The sequence below is a fragment of the Marmota marmota genome, unplaced genomic scaffold, assembly GCF_001458135.2.
Source record: "Marmota marmota marmota unplaced genomic scaffold, marMar, whole genome shotgun sequence".
NCBI lineage: Eukaryota > Metazoa > Chordata > Mammalia > Rodentia > Sciuridae > Marmota > Marmota marmota.
The window spans coordinates 5,410,558-5,430,187 of NW_025999946.1; the positions used below are offsets into that span (position 1 = coordinate 5,410,558).

General features: G+C 41.2%; 1 protein-coding gene and 1 long non-coding RNA gene across 3 annotated transcripts; one reads left to right on the forward strand and one right to left on the reverse strand.

Moving 5' to 3' along the window:
* Positions 1-257: 257 nt before the first annotated feature.
* Positions 258-8,802, forward strand: Myoz1 (myozenin 1). Of its 2 annotated transcripts, none has more exons than XM_048801876.1 (6): positions 258-600; positions 1,655-1,741; positions 2,738-2,916; positions 5,889-6,132; positions 6,992-7,157; positions 8,300-8,802. In XM_048801876.1, exons 2-6 carry the CDS (start codon positions 1,669-1,671, stop codon positions 8,529-8,531), a joined length of 894 nt encoding a protein of 297 aa, XP_048657833.1. In that variant the 5' UTR covers positions 258-600; positions 1,655-1,668; the 3' UTR covers positions 8,532-8,802. The 2 variants fall into 2 exon arrangements, with proteins under 2 accessions (XP_048657833.1, XP_015360119.1); XM_015504633.1 differs by having other exon boundaries at positions 267-600; positions 1,651-1,741.
* Positions 8,803-12,129: 3,327 nt separating this feature from the next.
* Positions 12,130-13,188, reverse strand: LOC125616476. The gene is made up of 2 exons (XR_007347108.1): positions 12,463-13,188; positions 12,130-12,357 (listed from the first exon to the last, which is right to left on the reverse strand). It is a non-coding gene; the product is annotated as an uncharacterized LOC125616476 (long non-coding RNA).
* Positions 13,189-19,630: the final 6,442 nt, after the last annotated feature.

Genomic DNA, 19,630 nt, shown 5'->3' on the forward strand with positions numbered 1-19,630 from the left:
CTGCACTGTGTTTCATTAATTTGCTCTCTCAGAGGAAAAAAAAAAAAAAAAAAACCTAGGTATTTTTAAAAAGAAGTTCAATTATGAAGACATCCATCCTGTCTTCAAATATAATGCCTTAATCTTTCCTACTTCTAAATATACCCACAGGTCCCTCCAGCTTTGGCCTGGAGCAGCTCTGAGTGACTGCAGGGCACATTTTCTAGGTTCTCTTTCTTCTACTTTGAATTTAACTTCCCTTTTCCTCTCCCTCATCTTCAATTTCTCCCTGAATGCTTCTTTGGATTTCAGACTCTAGGTGCAAAGGGGAACCCCTAGGGAGATTGATTCCTAGCTCAGTCAGCTCAGTGGGAGTATCCCAAAGGCCATTCTCCCCTTCTTGAGCCTCTGGGCAAGGAGGGCGGGATCTTGGTTCCAGGGTCTCAGTACCCCCTGTGCCATTTGAGCTGCTTGCACTCATCATCTCTATTAATAACCATCCTCCCTCCCCCACTGCCAGTGCTGCCCCCACGCCTGCCCAGCTCGGTTCTCCGGTCACAGCAGCTGGGTCCTCCAAAGCTGCTGAACCCCAGGGAGAGCTGATCACCAACTAAGCAGCCGGTAAGTGTGCGGCTCTATGACTTAAGGTGCTGGAGCTCACTTGGTTAACTTCTGTGTCTGCAATTGTGATTCTTGACCCTTGGGTAGTAGCCCTTTCCCCTCCTATTATGCTTAGCTCCCAGCTGTCCAGGGGAAACCAAAGAGCTGGAAAGAGAAGAGCCCAGAAAGTTGTGGGGAGGCATTTGATGAATGGATAGGGGTTCTGAGGCCCCAATAAGTTAGTAGAGTTGTAGATGTGTTTGTGAGACAAGACTCAGCAGAAGACTCAGCATGTCTCTGCATGCCAACTGCTGTTAAGGAGGGGCTGGAGTCTCTATCTTTTCCCAGCTTGTCCCCAACCATGGCCAGATCCTATTACTATGTTCTTGTCCTCCCTCAATTCTCTACTGCTATGGTATTGACTGACTTGTAACATGGTTCAAATGCTCCTTGGTTCCCCAAACCCATTTGAGCTCTGGGGTCTGGAGCATGAGTGACTGTAGCAGCAGGGAGCACAGCCATGACCTCCCAGGCCATGTTCCAGCTGGCCCATTGGAGGAGCAACAACCTCTCCTTCCTATGGAGAATGTTTTTGGCTGAATGTCCTGAACCCTGGCAGAACATTTCTCCACCCCCTTGGGACTTGGAGGAAGACTGAGGAGAGACCAGAGCCTGAAATCAACCCCAGTCTGATATCCCAATACAAGTAAAAACTTCAAATCACACCAAACCCATGAAACTTGGGTGCACTGTCCTATGTGAGTTGTTCTTGTTTTCTTTTAAACATCCCTTTCCCTCAGCTATGTTTCTTATAAAATATTTCTATGTAAAATAGCCCATAAGAGGTTGGTAGAAGGTAAGGACAGGGTACATCTCTGTTTCCGACCCTGTTTCCGAAGAAAACAGAACCCCTAAGACAGTGGATTTTCATCTTTTGGGGAAATACATATTTCTTTGAAAACCTGAGGAAATTTTCCCCTTAAGCCTTCTCAGGTTAAGAAATATTGCTCTACTATAAACACTTTTCCCAGTTCCTGTAAATCCTCTAAACCCTATTCCTACCCCATCCAGGTAGAATATACCTCCAAAATGCCGCTCTCGGGAACCCCAGCCCCCAACAAGAAGAGGAAATCCAGCAAGCTGATCATGGAACTCACTGGAGGTAGGCATGTTTGCAGCTCCCTCATGTGGGACTTCTTATTAAAAGCATCCCTAACCCACCAATCCAACAAATAACATAAAGTTATAAATGTGTTGGGGTGAACAAACGAGAGCAATTCCAGGGTGGGGGGTATGGGTATGAGAGGAGAAGTAAGAAGAGCAGGCAGAATTCAATATTGACTACTCACCCTTCCATCCTTTTCACCTTATAATCTGGGACAATATCCTACCATATTAGCCAGCTGAGTTCCACGACCATAGGATCTGTGGTCAGTGAGGTATGTTTGAGGAAGAAACTATGATGGAGATTGACACAGACTAAGGTTCCAGTATATGGTTAACTTCCTTATATCTTTCCACAGAGCTAGGGAACTGGTTTAACATTTAAAATGGGAAATTGCACAAGTATGTTTCCTGGGAATAAACATGAGTGCATGGAAGTGAAGAGCTCCTTCTTCTTCTTCCTTCTCCTCTTGTCCTTTCTCCTCCTCCCCTTCCCTTCCTCCTCCTCTTCCCGCTCCTTCACTTCTCCTTCTCCTCCTCCTCCTCCTCCTCCTTCGAGTTCTTCTGATAACTAGAGGCTCTTTGAAGTCAAAGAGTCCACTAAGAAGAAGAAAAGGGAAAGAACTTAAAATAAAAGTATGTGGTTATATGTGGCCAATTCCACATAGTGATTAGCCTATCAACTTTCTCTCATGCCACAATTTCTTCAGTAGCTCCATCTATGATGTTCTTTTATACCTTTTGTCCCAAGCCTGTGCCACTTTTAACTCTGTTTACCTCTTTACTCTAGTATTTCCACTGTCTCCCAGTACTCCAACTTCAAACCCAGGAAATAATATATACTAGACAGACCTTGTTCAGACATCACAGGCAACATCCAGTCCTCTAAAGGGTTTCTAATAGGACACTAGTTGTGGACAAGGTCTGCATTCTGAGTCCAGGAAACTCTACTTTTCCTCTTTCTCTTGCCTCTTTCTCCCCACCTCCCTGAAAGGTGGACAGGAGAGCTCAGGCCTGAACCTGGGCAAGAAGATCAGCGTCCCAAGGGATGTGATGTTGGAGGAGCTGTCACTGCTCACCAATAGAGGCTCTAAGATGTTCAAACTGCGACAGATGCGGGTGGAAAAATTTATCTATGAAAACCATCCTGATGTTTTCTCTGATAGCTCAATGGTGAGTTCGGAATTGTTAACACTTTCTGAAAGTCTAGTATCTTGTCTTTTTTTTTTTTTAACATTTTTTAGGTGTAGATGGACACAACACAATGCCTTTATTTTTATGTGGTTCTGAGGATCGAACCCAGGTCCCGCCCGTGCTAGGCGAGCGCTCTACTGCTGAGCCACAATCCCAGCCCCCCAAGCCTAGTATCTTTTCTAACAGCTTATTGGTGGTAGGCACCTCAACCTCTTCTTCTTTAAAATGTATAAGTTCATTAAGCACCACACCCTCAGGTAAAATATTCCTTCCCAGTATGGGTAAGTATTAAAATAGAGTTATCAGATAAAACACAGAATGCTAGTCCTGTATTTTGAGGTTAAGATTCACAATGATTTTTTTTTTTTTAGTGAAGTATGTCCCTTGCAATATTTGGGACAAAAGAATAAATGAAAAATTAAAAATACAGAGTAATAGGGCTGAGAATATAACTCAGTGGTAGAGTGTGTGCTTAGATGTGCAAGGCTTTGGGTTCAGTCCCCAGCACCAAACAAACAAAAAAACCGAAAAGACCCAACAAACAAAAAAAGCAAAACCTAACCAAATAAAAAAACCCAAAATGGTATACCCAGTTAAATTTGATCTTTGAGTTTATATAATGAATATTGTTTTTCTATAAATACATCTCCCTGCCCGGTGAGGTGGCATATACCTGTAATCTTAGCAGCTCAGTAGGCTGAGGCAGGAGGATCTCGAATTCAAAGCCAGCCTCTGCAAAAGTGAGGTACTAAGCAATTTAATGAGATCCTGTATCTAAATAAGATACAAAATAGGGCTGGGAATGTGGCTTCGTGGTCAAGTGCCCTTGAATTCAACATCTGGTGCCCCCCTCAAAAGAAAATCCCCTAGAACATTTGGAATATACAAGCAAAATAAAAATATGAGATACACATTTAAGTTTGAATTTCATAGACACATGAATAATTTCTTAGTATAAGCATGCTCCATGAAATATTTAGGATATATTTATACTGAAAAATTATTTGTTGTGCATCTGAACTTCAGATTTAAGTGGTTTCCTGTAATTCTATTTGTTAAATCTGGCAACCTTAGAAATAGTTAAATGAGTTTTACAGCCATCTCCTTCTTTAATCATCTTTTATTAAAGGGTTAGGGTTAAATTTTCCCTAAGGACCCCAAGCTGTGGTGACTGAAATCATCTTTCTTCAATATCCTACATTTTTGGCAGGGTGTGGTAGTATACATCTATAATCTCAATGACTCAGGAGGCTGATGAAAGAGGATGGCAAATTCAAAGTCAACCTCAGCAATTTAGCAAGGCCCTAAGCAACTTAGCAAGACTGTGTCACAAAACAAAAAATTAATATCTCAGTGGTAAAATCCACCTGGGTTCAATCCATAGTATTAAAAAAAAGGGGGGGGGCCAGGATTGTGGCTCAGTGGTAGAGCACGTGCCTAGCATGCATGAGGCACTGGGTTTGATCCCCAGCACAACATAAAAATAAACAAATAAAATAAAGGTTAAAAAAAATCCTACATTTTCTAGTTAGGCTTCTTCTCCAACTAAAAAGAAGCAGGGATTGGAGAGGGGCAAGGTCCAGGGTATTATGGCTGAGAAAGAGGGTATATTCTCCATTTTCTTTCTTCTTCTTCCACCTTCTCTAGGTGACTGCAGGAGAGTGGAAATAGATGCCTATGGGGCCAGGGTAGGAATGTCCGTCATTGGCCCTTACGTAGGAACCCAGTAAAAGTGCTGAGCCTGTCATATCTAACTTTAGGAGGCCAAAACCCCTCCTCTCTACTGGGTCTGGTTACACTGGGTGGAGCATAGGGGAATACTTGGTAAGATGGCCAGGAGAGACTCTTCAAGAAGTTGGCGGGATTATTTTTAGGTTTCAGGACTGAATCCAGTATTGCTCTTTTAGCCACCCTACTTCACTTGGTACAGTTTCACTGTCAGAAAGTTGTGCTCCAGCTGAGTGTGGTGGTACATGCCTGTAATCTTTTTAACTGGGGAGGTTGAGGCAGGGAGAGTGCAAGTTCCAGGCCAGCTCAGCAATTTAGTGAGGCCCTACGCAACTTATATTTTATTTCAAAATAAAATAAAGAAAAATGGGCTGGGGGTGTAGCTCAGTGATGAGCATCCTTTTTTTTTTAAGAGAGAGAGAGGGGTAATTTTTTTTTTAATATTTATTTTTTCAGTTTTCAGCAGACACAACATCTTTGTTTTGTATATGGTGCTGAGGATCGAACCCCGGCCGCATGCATGCCAGGCGAGCGCACTACCACTTGAGCCACATCCCCAGCCCAGTGATGAGCATCCTTGAGTTTAAAAAAAAAAAAAAATGGAAGTTCTGCTTTCACAGGCACCAAGTGGAGAGAGGAATAGAAAGATGAGGAAGGAGGGGGCAGAGATTTCACTAGTTCTTTAAATTAAGACTGTGTTCCCCTTTGCAGCCATGTCCACTCAGAATGAGCTGCCCCCACCCTAAGGTGTAATTAGGGAAACTGGGCTAACCAGGGGATTCTACCCCTTTTTTTTTAAAGAGACATTTCAGCAGTGGTGGAGACCAAAGCCAGACTACCTAAAGCTAGTACAAGAAGCTTAATTCAAGAAGGGCAGGAAACAATAGAAGGGGGCTCTGCATCAAAGGAGGTGTTTGTTTGTTTGTTTATTTGTGTGTGGTGCTGGGGATTAGAACCCAGGACCTTGAGCATGCAAGGCAGTCTACCAACTGAGCTATATCCACAGCCTGAGATCCCACCTCTAAAGAAAAGTTTAATTCCTCTCAGTCAGATTATCCACTATCCATTTATGGGGTTGGGGAGATCTGGAATCTCAGAGGATTCATGGTCTTCAGTTTGGCTCTTGTCTCTGATCACCTCCTCCTTTGGTATATACACATTTGTCTTTGTATATTTTCCATATCCATTTCTAACCTTCCCCTCACTTTATTGTTTCTTTTCAGGATCACTTCCAGAAGTTCCTTCCCACAGTGGGGGGACAGCTGGGCACAGCTGGTCAGGGATTCTCCTACAGCAAGGGCAGTGGTGGCGGCCAGGCAGCGGGCAGTGGCTCTGCTGGACAGTATGGTTCTGACCATCATCATCATGAGGGCTCTGGGTCTGGAGCTGGGGGTACAAGTGGTCCTGGGGGCCAGGCTGGCAGAGATGGAGCTGCTGGCACAGCAGGGGTTGGAGAGACAGGATCAGGCAAGTACTCACATCCAAAAATAATGTATCTGTTCTCTAGAGCAGAGTTGTCTGCAGGAATGAGGTCTATCCTGGGAATGGGGAGCAGGGCTGAGATGTCATGAACACAGGAGGCATCCAGAAAAGATATATGTATATATATATATATATATATATATATATATATATATATATACACACACACATATGGCTGCATTTAAGTCTTTGAGATTGTTGCCATTGGAAGGGACTTTGGTAGTTCTTGTGAGATCCTGGTTAGATCTTGAGAAAGAGATCTTATGAAAGATCAAAATTTGTCCCTATCTTTTCCTGCCTCACTATGTGATGTCTCCCTCTTGCATATGATCCTTCCATAATACCACACACCATGTTCTGAGACAGTTGGGGACTCTTTCTCAGAGTTGGCTCCATGCTATTTGAGCTTTCAGCTATTAAATACGTGAGCTAAACAAACTTTTATTTATAACATACCCAGCTTCAAACATTGTGTTATAATACATAAATTGGATTAATACATCTCCATTACACTGTTAGAGAAAATTGTATACTTTCTTAATTAAAAATTTAAATTTTATATGTCAATTTATTTGTTAATAGTTTCCTAATTANATATATATTCATATTCTACTCAGAGAAGCCTTGTCTTTGAGTCACCTTTCTGGGTTTTCTGATTTGGTCACAGATCTGACCCCAGACTGACCCCAGACTGTCACTATACTATAAAACTGAAACAACTGGCAGGATATTATACTTTTGGTACCTGGTCTCAACAATTTCCCTAGTGTAAGGGTGTGGGATTAACTTTCATTAGCTACTAACTAATAGCTATTATTTGACTTCTCTCTCCTATGGTTACCAGGAGACCAAGCAGGTGGAGAAGGAAAACATATCACTGTGTTTAAGACCTACATTTCCCCATGGGAGCGAGCCATGGGGGTTGACCCCCAGCAAAAAGTGGAACTTGGCATTGACCTGTTGGCCTATGGGGCCAAAGCTGAACTCCCCAAATACAAGTCCTTCAACAGGTGAGATGGTGGGGAAGGAACCAGATGCATACTAGTGGTGGCACTGTATCCCTTAGTAAGCATGTTACTGTATTTCAAATGTTTCAGAAGGAGGCTGTGGAAGGATGACAGGACTAAGGGAGTCTTAATGGAAAGTCCTTGCTCTTTTAACTCCAGCTCAGCTTCATCATAAGAGTGTGATAAGAAAAATTTGCTGGAAGTCAGAATTTGAATTTTGGTTTTTAGCTTACTTAGCTGTTTGGGCATGGAATAATCACCCTACTTCTGAGCCTTGTTGCTTTTTTTTTTTTTTTTGGTACTAAGGATTGAACCCAGGGGGCGCCTAACCACTGAGTTACATCACCAACCCTTGTAATGTTTTATTTTGAGACAGGGTCTCACTAAGTTGCTTAGGGGGGTCTCACTAAATTCTCAGGCTGGCTTTGGATTAATAATTATCCTCTTGCCTCAGCCTCCAAGCCGCTGGGATTACAAGTGTGTGCCACTACACCCAGCTCCTTGTTGCTTTTAATGTAAAATGGAAATTATATATAATATGTGGTTGGAGGCCTCTTTAGGTCCCCTTTCAGTCAAGGTGTGAATGCCATTATTCTCCCTGTAGTATGATTTTATTTTCTCATATCCTGCTATGGTAAGTTTCTAAGTATCTTTCTTTCTTTTTTTAATTAGGCTTCTGTAAACTATGCCTAGAAGATCTATGTCAAAACAGATTAGGAAAGGCCTAGAGAAGTGATTTTGCATTTGGTTGTCAATTCCTTTCAGCTAGGCCATCCCCTATTCACCTGGGTTGGGGGTGGGGTAAAGGTAAAGTTGGTAGGGTCTCTACATTTTAATTTAAGGTGATCTTAGATCCTTGGGTCTGTAGTGTTTGGGGTACTTTCTCTGAAATGCTAGTCTGGGACATGACTGTTTATGAGACTCTATCTAGTCTCATACCCACTGCACTCCTTTTCTCATTATTAACTTTGGGAAAACAAGCAAACCAGGAAGGGGAAATAGGGTACTAAGGGAGAAGAAGGATAAGAGGTAAAGAAGCATCTCAGAAAAACAGAATTTACGAACTTCCCCTTCCTTCAAACTGGTTGACAAGGTTCTGTTTCTTTTGTTCTGATCCTTAATCGAATAATATGTCCCCTTCTCAGGACAGCAATGCCCTATGGTGGATATGAAAAGGCCTCCAAACGTATGACCTTCCAGATGCCCAAGTTTGACCTGGGGCCTCTGCTGAGTGAACCCCTGGTCCTTTACAACCAGAACCTCTCCAACAGGCCTTCTTTCAACCGAACCCCTATTCCCTGGCTGAGCTCTGGGGAGCCTGCTGACTACAACGTGGATATTGGCATCCCCTTGGATGGAGAAACAGAGGAGCTATGAGGCGTTTTCTAATTTGTATCGAGTTTCCCCTCTGTGGTTCCAATTTGGAGAGGGAATACCGATCAGGATGCCCCCACTGTTAATACAGTATTCTTGTGGGAATGAAGAGGGAAAGGTGGGAGAGATCTGTCTTTCTTTTACTCTAAGTCCCCATCCCAATATCCTTCCTCACCAACTCAGAGCTCCCCTTTTCACTCCTCCACATGAAACCTGCTCTTTTATGAAATTTGCTCTGCTACCAGTAACAGTCAATAAACTTCAAGGAACTGAATTTATTCTTCCTCTGATATTTGAGGGCAGATGAAAGTTGATGACAATGCACAAAGATCAATTAAAGCCAAATACCAAACACTCATTATTTAGACTGGACCTGAGCTCTGGCTGCTTATATATCCACACCCACATCCACACCCACAAAACCACATTCATAGGTATATACGAAGTTATACTTACTCAGTGTTCATGAGACAAATAATCATAAACAAATACATGTGCTGGCCTATATGTGGGCAAAGCACAGTAATTAGGAAACAGGTGTTAGTAATACTGGTGTTAATTCTCGGTGTAGCCAATTAGAAGCTGCAAAATGAGCAAATCAGGAAAGGAAAATGGGAAGCTAAGGAAGATGTAAGAGTAATGTTGATTATCACAGAACTAGAACATGTGAATTTAGGAATACATACGTCACAGATTCCCAAAGGGATGAAATAGAATAAAGCACTATGTGGAATCCAGAAGGGAGTGGGAGAAACCAGATGCAGTACCTTGTGCTAACCAACTGCACTGCTGAAGCTCCAGTGGCAAGCTGCAGTTATACTATACCTGGCTTTGTGTGAACATAACAAGAAAAGATCTGAGGATTACAATAGCACCAAAGTGGTGCCCAGAAAGCACTATGATTGGAAAAAAAAAAAAAAAACCCTGAGAGCTCAACAGGAATGGCTGACAATGCTCTTTATATTGATTTCAAACCTGGGGTCTCTCGAGTCCCAGATTCGTCCTGTGTTCCACAAAATAAGAATGATGGAATGATACAGACCAGGAAGGAAGGATAATGAGATGACAATAAGGTCTGGGAACTTTTTTTTTTTGGTGATGGAATTGAACCTAGGGTTTCACAAATTTGGCAAGTGCTGTACCATTGAGCTACATCCTTATCCCTGGGAAATAATTTCTAAGGAAAGCTGGTTGAATTCAGCTAATTCCATGAGCTGTTAACTAAATTGTCAGACTTCACAGGAGATGGATCAAATTTTAGTGATCTTTGGTCACATGACATTTACCCTTGTCACCTTCATTTACAACTTAATGAATTTTGGGGGATACATACATCCTCTAAACTCATATACAAAACTCTATGTGGATTTTCCTAAAGAGAGGGTTTTCATAGTTTGGATTTTTCCCCAGATTCTGAAACGAAGATATGGATACAAGTAGTTCATTTGGACTGTGTCCCAGAAAAACAAACCATACAAAAGAGTAAGGAAGAAAACCAATAAAGGGCACTTTGGGCAAGGGGGCTGAATTCTATAGGAAATGCTATTAAAAGAATGGTCCATGGGTTGGTAGGATCAATATCTCCTAGGAGCTTTATTAGAAATGCAAAATCTTGGGCACAAGAATCTGTGTCTTATTCTCTCCAGGTAATACTTATGTGCTAGAAAATCATGAGACATACTACCTCAGAATTACCTCATTTAGAGTGTGAGAAGTGAGATTATTTAGCCACCAAATTCCATTTCTCATTGGTTGTCAATGTTAATTACACTGGCATTTCCAGGCAAAGAAATATAGATATATTCCAGGTACATTTATGGCCCAAAATTATTAAATGGAAAATTTCAGAAATAATTCACAAGTTTTAAAATTGCATTATTCTGTCATGTGTGGTGGTGCACGCCTCTAATCCCAGCAATTTGGGAAACTGAGGCAGGAGGATCACAAGTTCAGGGCCAGCCTCAATGTTAGTGAGACCCTGTCTCTAAATAAAATAAAAAGGGTTAGGGATGTAGCTCAGTGGTAGAGTGCTCCTAGGTTCAATCCCCAGTACCACAAACAAAGCAAAAAAAACTCAGGAGAGGTACTCCCTTTATTTATTTTTATGGTACCCAGCATTGAACCCAGGGGCGCTTAACCACTGAGCCATAACCCCAACCCCTTTTATATTTTATTTAGAAACAGGATCTTGCTGAGTTGTTTAGAGCCTGGAAATTGCTCAGGCTGGCTCTGAATTCACCATCCTCCTGCTTCAGATTCCCAAGCCTCTGGGATTACAGGCGTGGGTCACCAAACCCAGTGAATTTTTAAAAAAATTATAACTATTTTTTGTGGTGCTGGGGATCAAACCTTGAACCCTGCACATGCTAGACAAGCATTCTTACACAGAGCAACACCAGCAAATTAGCCCTTTTAGATGGTCAAGGTCTCATGGTCTCCAGTTGGTCCTATTACTCACTACTACTGTTTTACATAAGACAATGTTTTATTATTACTTGCCTAGCCTCTGCAGCCACTTAAGTTAGCAACCTCAAGGGTGGCTTTCAAAAACCACATGCCCATGACACCACCTTTGTCAGTAAGATAGACTGCTCATTCATTATTCTAGAGTAGAGATTAGGTCTGCGGCTTTTTAATACTGTAGTCATTAGCTGCATGGGACTATTGAGCTCTTGGAATGTTCCCAGTCCAAATTTAGATGTGCTGTTCTACTTAAAAAAAATTCTCAATATCACCTATTGAAATGTCATTTTGAATGTGTTGGATTAAATATATTACTAAAATTAACTTCATCTGTTAAAAAATGTGGCAGCTGGAAATCTTAAATTACACAACGTGGCTCGCCATATATTTCTACTGGACAGCCATATATTTCTACTGGTCTAGAGTGAAGAATCTCATGAGAGCTATTCAGGAGATTTAAGAGGTGAAATTGAATTCACCTTTTTAAAAATTTCTATTCCCTGGGCTGGGGCTGTAGCTCAGTGGTAGAGCGCTTGCCTTGCACGTGTGAGGCATTGGGATCGATTCTCAGCACCACATGAAAATAAAGATATAAAAAAATATATAAAAATATATTAAAAAAATAATAATTTCTATTCCCTTAGTTAACCTCCTAATCCAGCTGATTTCACTCTTCCTTGTTGACCTGCTTTCTTTAAAATCCATCTTCTGAGGCATTACTGCGCATGCCTGTAATTTCCAGCTACTTGGAAGGCAGAGGCAGGAGGATCACAAATGTGAGGCCAGCCTGGACAATTTAGCAAGTCAGTCTACCCCCACCCCCACCCCCCGCAAAAAAAAAAAAAAAAGTTAATAAAAAAGGGGTAGCTGGGGATTTGGCTCAGTTTGCTAACATGCACAAGTTCCTGGGTTCAATCCCCAGCACCCCCCCCCAAAAAAAGGGGGGGTAGGGATCCTGGGTTCAATCCTCCAGCAAAAACTAAAATAAAATAAATGTCGGATACTGTTCAGACTATTTACAGTAGACTGAGCAGAGATCAAAAGTCCTACAACTAACTGTTGGGAGAGCAACTAAATAAGGATGTGTGCATGAACAGAGAGTGCAAAGTACAAATCACACACCAGTACAGGCCAAACACCTGTTCTTACATGTTGGTTTTTATTGAAAATTTTTCCTATTTTGGTCTCCTGAGTTGGCGAGGCGGGGCATCAGGACAAACATTTCTGTGAAGCCAAATACTTTTTACAAATCAGGGTGGGGGAAGAACGGATGAAAACCTCTTACAAGAAGGTAATGAGGAGATGGGAAGGTCAATTTTTGGCCTGCCTTCTTCATCTCCAACTTTTCCATGTCGAACGAAAAAACCTGGAAAACGGAACTTCCGTTAAAGATATTGATCTAAGTTTGAGAAGTTTCAAAAAGAAGGCTATATCCCTAAAGTTATGCCGGTACAGAGTCCTCCATACTAACTTGCACCCGCCCGAACAGACCATTCCGCTTCCAATAGTTTTCCGACTTCTGGTCAGTTCAGGGTTCATCCTCGTCCGCGCCCCACCTCCAAACCTTTCCAGACAACCCGTGGAGCGCCTTGCGTTCGTCCGCCATTTTAAAACACTACTATCGCGAGATATACTTAGCGCTCTCGAGCCTGATTAATTTACTTTCTTGCGAGACTCTCTTCTCGACTGTTCTCGCCGTAGCTGAAGAAAGTGTCGCGAGAGCTGGTTGCCTTGGCTCCCTGTAGCTATAGCAGCCGCGGCGGTTTAGGATGCTGCGGCGGCGGCGGCGGGAGCAGTGAGTTCGACAACCTCAGGGGGGCGGGGCCGAAGGTAATGGGGTGCTGGGGGTAGTCCCTGTGGAGGGATAAGGGAAGGGTCGGGTCTTCGGGGAAATGAACCCTAGTGTGACGTGTGGGGAAGGAGCCAGGTCCCGTGGGTTCAGGGACAGGGCGCGGGTCTGCGCCGGGGCACGCGGGGAGGGCTGGAGCTGCTGGGAAGTCCAGGGGGAGGGACCCGGGTGTAGTAACGCTCGAGGGACTGGGCCGAAGAGTAGAGGGGTGTGTGTTGGGAACCGGCGGTGGGTAAGGGGACTCGGAACTGGATAAAGACACCGGGCTAGATCGGGGAAGTAGTGGGAAGAAATGGGGTACAGCGAGGAGGTGGGTATGTTAAACGGGAGCATAGAGGTTGGGCCCAGTTTGCTCTCACTGTTTGGGAGGTTGGGGTGAGCGGTGCAAGGAGGATCAGACCTTTACAGCACTCTGGGCTGCTCTTAAGGCTGGTTGGGTACAGCGCACCAGGACCTGGGACCTAATTGCCTTGGTGGGAGTGGTGGCACCCCAGACCCTCTCTGCCTCCCTTCCTTCTTTGCAAAGAAATACCCAGTGACCACTCCGACAGGTGAAAGGAGTCCTAGTGAATTAGTATTAGTTGAGAAGGTTTTTTTCAGTGAATAGATTATGAGTAGGATAATGAATAATTTAAAGTGTGGGGTGGGGGCGGGAGAGAAATTGTTGAGGAGGAAAAAAAAACACTACTAAGGTGTACTTCCCTTGGAGCGAATTGAATTGGAAGTAGGGGTTGTGTGCTAACGTCATGTTTCTTCCTAGATTCTAGTGTACTTAAAAATTATATATGCATAGGGCTGGGGTTGTGGCTCAGTGGTAGAGCACTTGCCTAGCATGCATGAGGTACTGGGTTCGATCCTTAGCACCACATTTAAAAAAAAAAAAAAACGTATTGTGCCCATCTACAACTAAAAAATTTTTAAAAAATTATATATGCAGTGTAAGATCAGTGTAGTTGATATAGCAAAAGATACAGTAGAACACTTAAACCTTCCACAATAACCTAAAACTAAGTGTTTCTATTGCAGCAAGTAGGCTGAACACTACTAAATCTAGTTTATTCACACGGATATAAAACCTTGTCTTCCCAAAGTCTGCCTAATCAAGTTATTTCCTTTTTTTTTTAGTTGTAGATGGACACAATAACTTATTTTTTTTATTTTATTTTATTTTTTTTTATTAACTTATTTATTATTTTTTATTTATTTTTTTTTTTAGTATTTATTTTTTGGCGCACACAACTTCTTTGTTTGTATGTGGTGCTGAGGATCGAACCCGGGCCACACGCATGCCAGGCGAGGGCGCTACCGCTTGAGCCATGTCCCCAGCCCCACAATAACTTATTTTTAAGATTTGTTTTTATGTGGTGCTGAGGATTGAACCCAGTGCCTCACATATAGGCAAGCCACTACCACTGAGCCAGGACTGCAGCACTGGTTATTTGCTTTTTAAGCAAATATATATGTACACACACACACACACACACATACACACATATACACACACAAATATACATATATATGTATTTATATTTGAGGGTATTGGGAAATTGAACTCAGGACCTAATGCGTGCTAGGCAGGCGCTCTACCACAGAGTTACATCACCAGCCCTTTTAAATTAAATTAAACTTAAATTTTATTTTGAGAAAGATAGATGCTCCCTAAATTGCCCAGGCTGGTCTGGAACTTGCAGTCCTCCTGCCTCAGTCTCCTGAGTAGCTGGGATTACAGGCATGTGCCACAACAGGGAACTGGATGATGAGGTTTTTTTTTTTTTAATATTTATTTTTTAGTTTTAGGTGGACACAATATCTTTATTTTACATTTATGTGGTGCTGAGGTTCGAACCCAGGCCTCATGCGTGCTAGGCGAGCACTCTACCACTGAGCCACAATCCCAGCCCTGAGGTTTTATTTTAGGAGACAGAACAAGTTTCCAGTGTTTGTCAGTGTGGAAATAAAAAGAGTCTCCCAGGAGTGAAAATTACTGAGAGGGAAAAATATTTAATCTGAATTTCAAGGGCTGAGGCTCAAGAGCAAGGTTTGGACTATTTGGTTCTTTATCTCTCATTTCTAGTGAAAACTGTGGCTTCAAGTCAGGCGTTAAAAAAATTATTTATTTATTTTAATTTACAAATACAAGTTTTCCAATCATTTGTCTCTATCTTTTGTATGCATTAATTTGCAAGGGCTAACCCCCTGTTTTGATTATGTAACTGGATTTTGCCATGTTGAGATTCACAGATTCATTAATTAGAATAATGGCTTTTGAATCCTTCTTGAGCTAGCCTAAATGTAGTTATTCAACCCGTTATTTGATATGTATCAGAGTAAAACTTTTAATTTGTCCTGTTGGTAGCTAAACTTTAATGTAGATGTGCTTTTCTGAGGCAAAATAAAGCCTTGTGTGGTGGTTGGGTTCCCAAAATTTCAACATGAATCCAGCAACAAACTTTCCTGAGATCCTGTTCCATGTAGATTGCTGTGTAAGGCATTGCAGGAGAAAGATCACTTAATTCATTTATCTATTCAACAAACACTTATTGAAACCAGTTTTTGTCTGATTATTAAGACTTCAGGATTCAAATACAAGTAAAACTTTAACTCTGTCTTGGAACCTGGCAGACCCTATGAAGGAAGACAGAGAAACAAATAAGTATAATGTAATAAATGCAAGGTTCTGACCTTGAGTTTAAATAATAGTTGACAAGGGCTGGGGATGTGGCTCAAGCAGGAGCGTGCTCGCCTGGCATGCTTGCGGCCCGGGTTCGAGCCTCAGCACCACATACAAACAAAGATGTTGTGTCCGCCGAAAACTAAAAATCATTCTCTCTCTCTCTCTCTCTTTAAAAAAAAATAATAGTTGACAAGACTAAAAGGGAATGAAGCATTTTAAAAATTGTAAACTAGTAAGTGAAGTCTAAACTGTGTTGCATTAATAAAACACTAAGTTTCTCAGAACAGAAAAAGAATGGAAGTTTAAAGAGAAAATTTACTTGTCAGTTCATAATTGTCTTTATTACTCTTTCATTAAAATTTTTAAATTTGTGTCTTTTTTACTCTTTTAAAGTAAATATCAACATTCTTAAGTCAATAATAATGGCCAACATGCATTAAGTTGATAATTAATGTGCTAGGCATGTTACTTTGTTTTATCTTCACAATGTTCTGAGGCTGGTACTAATACCTTAGTTTTTAAAAAATTGTTATTTATTTATTTATTTCAATATTTATTTTTTTGTTGTAGTTGTCCCAATACCTTTATTTAATTTATTTATTTTTATGTGGTGCTGAGGATCGAACCCAGGGACCTGCAGGCAAGTGCTCTACTGCTGAGCCACAACCCCAGCCCCTAAAATTTATTTTTTAGTACTAGGGATTGAAACCAGGGGCATTCTAACACTGAGCTACATCCCCAGCCCTTTTTGTTTTTATTTTGAGATGTGGTCTTCCTAAATTGACCAGGCTGGACTCAAATATTTGATCTTCCTGCTTGAGCTTTTCAAGTCTCTGGGATTACAAGCATGTATCACTAAGCCTGGCTGTAATACCTTAGCTTTTTTTTTTTTTTTTTTTTTTTTAAGTTGTAGATAAACACAATTTGTCTCTCTCTCTCTCTCTCTCTCTCTCAATATTTTTTAGTTGTAGATGGACACAATACCTTTATTTGATTTATTTACATTTTATGTGGTGCTGAGGATCGAACCCAGTGCCTCACAGGTGGGAAGCAAGCACTCTACCACTGAGCTAATACCTTAGCCCTCTAATACCTTAGCTTTAAAGATAAGAAAACAGGTTTAATCCCAGTGTGATGGTACGCATTTGTTATCACCTGCTAATCTGGAGCCTATAGCAGGAAGATGGCAAGTTGGAAGCCAGCCTGGGGAATTTATTGAGACCCTGCCTCAAACTAAAATAAAAAGGGGCCGGGGGCTAGGGGTGTAGCTCAGTGGTAGAGCGCTTGCCTAGCATGTGTGAGGCACTGGGTTGGATCCTCAACACACATAAAAATGAATAAATAAAATAAAAAAAAATTTAAAAAAGACGGTAGAGCACTCCAGTAGTGGGGTGGGGGTGGGGGAATACATCATAGAACCAAAAATCAAGGCTTAAATAGTTAAGGAAATTGCCAGGTATAGTGACATAAGCCTAGAATTTCACTGACTTGGAGATTGAGGCCGGAGAATAGCAAGCTGAAACCTGGTCCAGGCAATTTAGCAAGATCCTATCTCAAAATTTTTAAAAAAGGGGCTGGTAGTTCAGTGATAGAGTGCCTTTGGGTTCAATCCCCAGTACTGTACCTCCTCAAAAACACAACAAAAAACAATGTTAAGGAAGTTGCCAAAGATCACAGAGTAGTAAATGGCAGATTAGGAATTAGAGTTGGAAATTTATGTGTTCTTAAAAACTAAAAAAGCTGTGTATAGTGGCTCATGCCTGTATAAACAGGGACTTGGGAGGTTGAAGCAGGAGGATTGCAAATTTGATCTGGCCTAGGAAATTCAATGAGACCTTGTCTCAAAAAATAATAAAGGACTGGGTTGTAGCTCAGTGGTAGAGCACCCCTGGGTTCAATCTCTAGTATTGCAAAAAACAAACAAAACAGAAAAATCAACCACCTTATTCCTCCAAAGAACTAAGAAAGAAAGCCATCGCTATGGTGCTTGCCTGTAGTCACAGCTACAAGGGCACTGAGGCTGGAGGATCACTTGAACCTAAGAATTTGAGACCAGTTTGGGCAACATGGGAGACCCTAACAACAACAAATAATAATAATAAAAGTAAAAAAAGGAAACAAATGAAGAAAGATTTCTTTCTTCTGCAGATGGGCAGTCTCTGTGTAGAGGTAGGGAGAAGAGGTTATAGTTGAAATTGGTTAGGGTATGGGAATTCAGCGTGGTGACCAAGAAGGTATACATTTATCATGGGGTTATCTCCTTGTTTTTAATTCATAGGTGTTTTTTTTAATATCTTTATTTTGTTTATTTATTTTTATGTGGTGCAGAGGATCGAACCCAGGGTCTCTCACGTGCAAGGCGAGTGCTCTAACTACTGAGCCACAACCCCTATCTCAAATATTTACACTACCTACAAGGAACTAATTTGAATATCAGCATAATTCTGAGTATAAGATTGGTATTGTTATAGACAGAGTTTAGTAAATTACCATATCCATGCTGGGTATAATTATATAGGAAGCTATGTTTGGGAAAATAGTTGTAACAAGCAATTGTTAAAATATGTAAGTTTCCAGAAAGTGATCATTTTAGTAGTAGAAATACTTATCTGTTTTCATATATAGAACAAATGTTCTTAGAACAGATCTTAAGATATTTAATCAAACATTTTAATTTTTTTATTAAATTATTTATTCTAAATTGTTATATACAATGGCAGAATGTAATTCATTTCATATTACATATATAGAGCACAGTTTTATTTAAAATATTTTTTTAGCAGTTGATGGACCTTTATTTCATTCACTTATTTATATGTGGTGCTGAGAATCGAACGTAGGGCCTCACACATGATAGGCAAGTGCTCTAACATTGAAACACAACCCCATCCCTAGAGAATAATTTTTCAAGTCACTGATTGTACACAAAGTATTTTCATACCATTCGTGTCTTTTTTTTTAAATATTTATTTATTTTTAGTTATTGGCGGACACAACATCTTTGTTTGTATGTGGTGCTGAGGATCGAACCCAGGCCGCACGCATGCCAGGCAAGCGCACTACTGCTTGAGCCACATCCCCAGCCCCATTCGTGTCTTTATACATGTACTCAGGGTAATGATGTCTAACTCATTATACCATCATTCCTGTCCCTCTTACCCTCTCCTTTTCCCTCTCTCCCCTTTGCCCTATCTAAAGTTCCTCCATTTCTCCCATGCTCCCTCCCCATCTCCATTTTGAGTCAGCATCCTCATATCAAAGAAAACATTTGGCCTTTGTGTTTTTTTGGGATTGGCTTACTTAGCTTTATAAAAATCTCCAATTCCATCCATTTACCTGCAAATGTTATGATTTCTCTTTTAATGCTGAGTAATGTTCCATTGTGTATATTTACCAAAGTTTTCCTATCCATTCATCTACTGAAGGGCATCTGGGTTGGTTCGACAATTTAGCTATTGTCAATTGTGCTGCTGTAAACATTGATATGGCTGTGTCCCTATAGTATGGTGTTTTTAAATCCTTTGGGTATAAACTGAGGAGTGGGATAGCTCGGTCAAATGGTGGTTCTATTCCCAATTTTCCAAGGATTCTGCATAGTGCTTTCCATATTGGCTGCACCAATTTGCAGTCCTACCAGCAATGTATGAGTGTGTCTTTTTCCCTACATCCTCGCCAACACTTATTGTTGTTTGTATTCTCTTGATAGCCGCCATTCTGACTGGAGGGAGATGAAATCTTAGAGTAGTTTTGATTTGCATATCTCTAATTGCTAGAGATGTTGAACATTTTTTCATATGTTTGTTAATTGATTGTACATCCTCTTCTTAGAAGTGTCCAGTTAAGCATTTTTATTTTGATTACCTTTTTGTGATACTGGGGATTGAACCCAGGACCTTGCTTTTGCATGCTAGGCAGTCACACTACCACTGAGCCACACCCCCAGTTCCAGTCAAACATTTTTATACTTCATTTTTTTGGTTTTGAGAACAATGTATGTATTTATCTGAGTTTATGTTACTGGAAAAGGGTCTGAGGAGGTCCCCTAAAAGGGAGAAGATGACCTCAGCTCAGCCTTGTCAGGTTTTTGACTTACGCCACAGAAAGAAATTTTAGGAT

Excerpts from the sequence above, each read along its gene's own strand:
- Myoz1 (XM_048801876.1), top strand. The coding sequence starts at position 1,669 with ATGCCGCTCTCGGGAACCCCAGCCCCCAACAAGAAGAGGAAATCCAGC. Across the intron at positions 1,742-2,737 it reads GATCATGGAACTCACTGGAG|GTGGACAGGAGAGCTCAGGC; the intron begins GTAGGCATGTTT and ends CCTCCCTGAAAG. Across the intron at positions 2,917-5,888 it reads TTTTCTCTGATAGCTCAATG|GATCACTTCCAGAAGTTCCT; the intron begins GTGAGTTCGGAA and ends GTTTCTTTTCAG.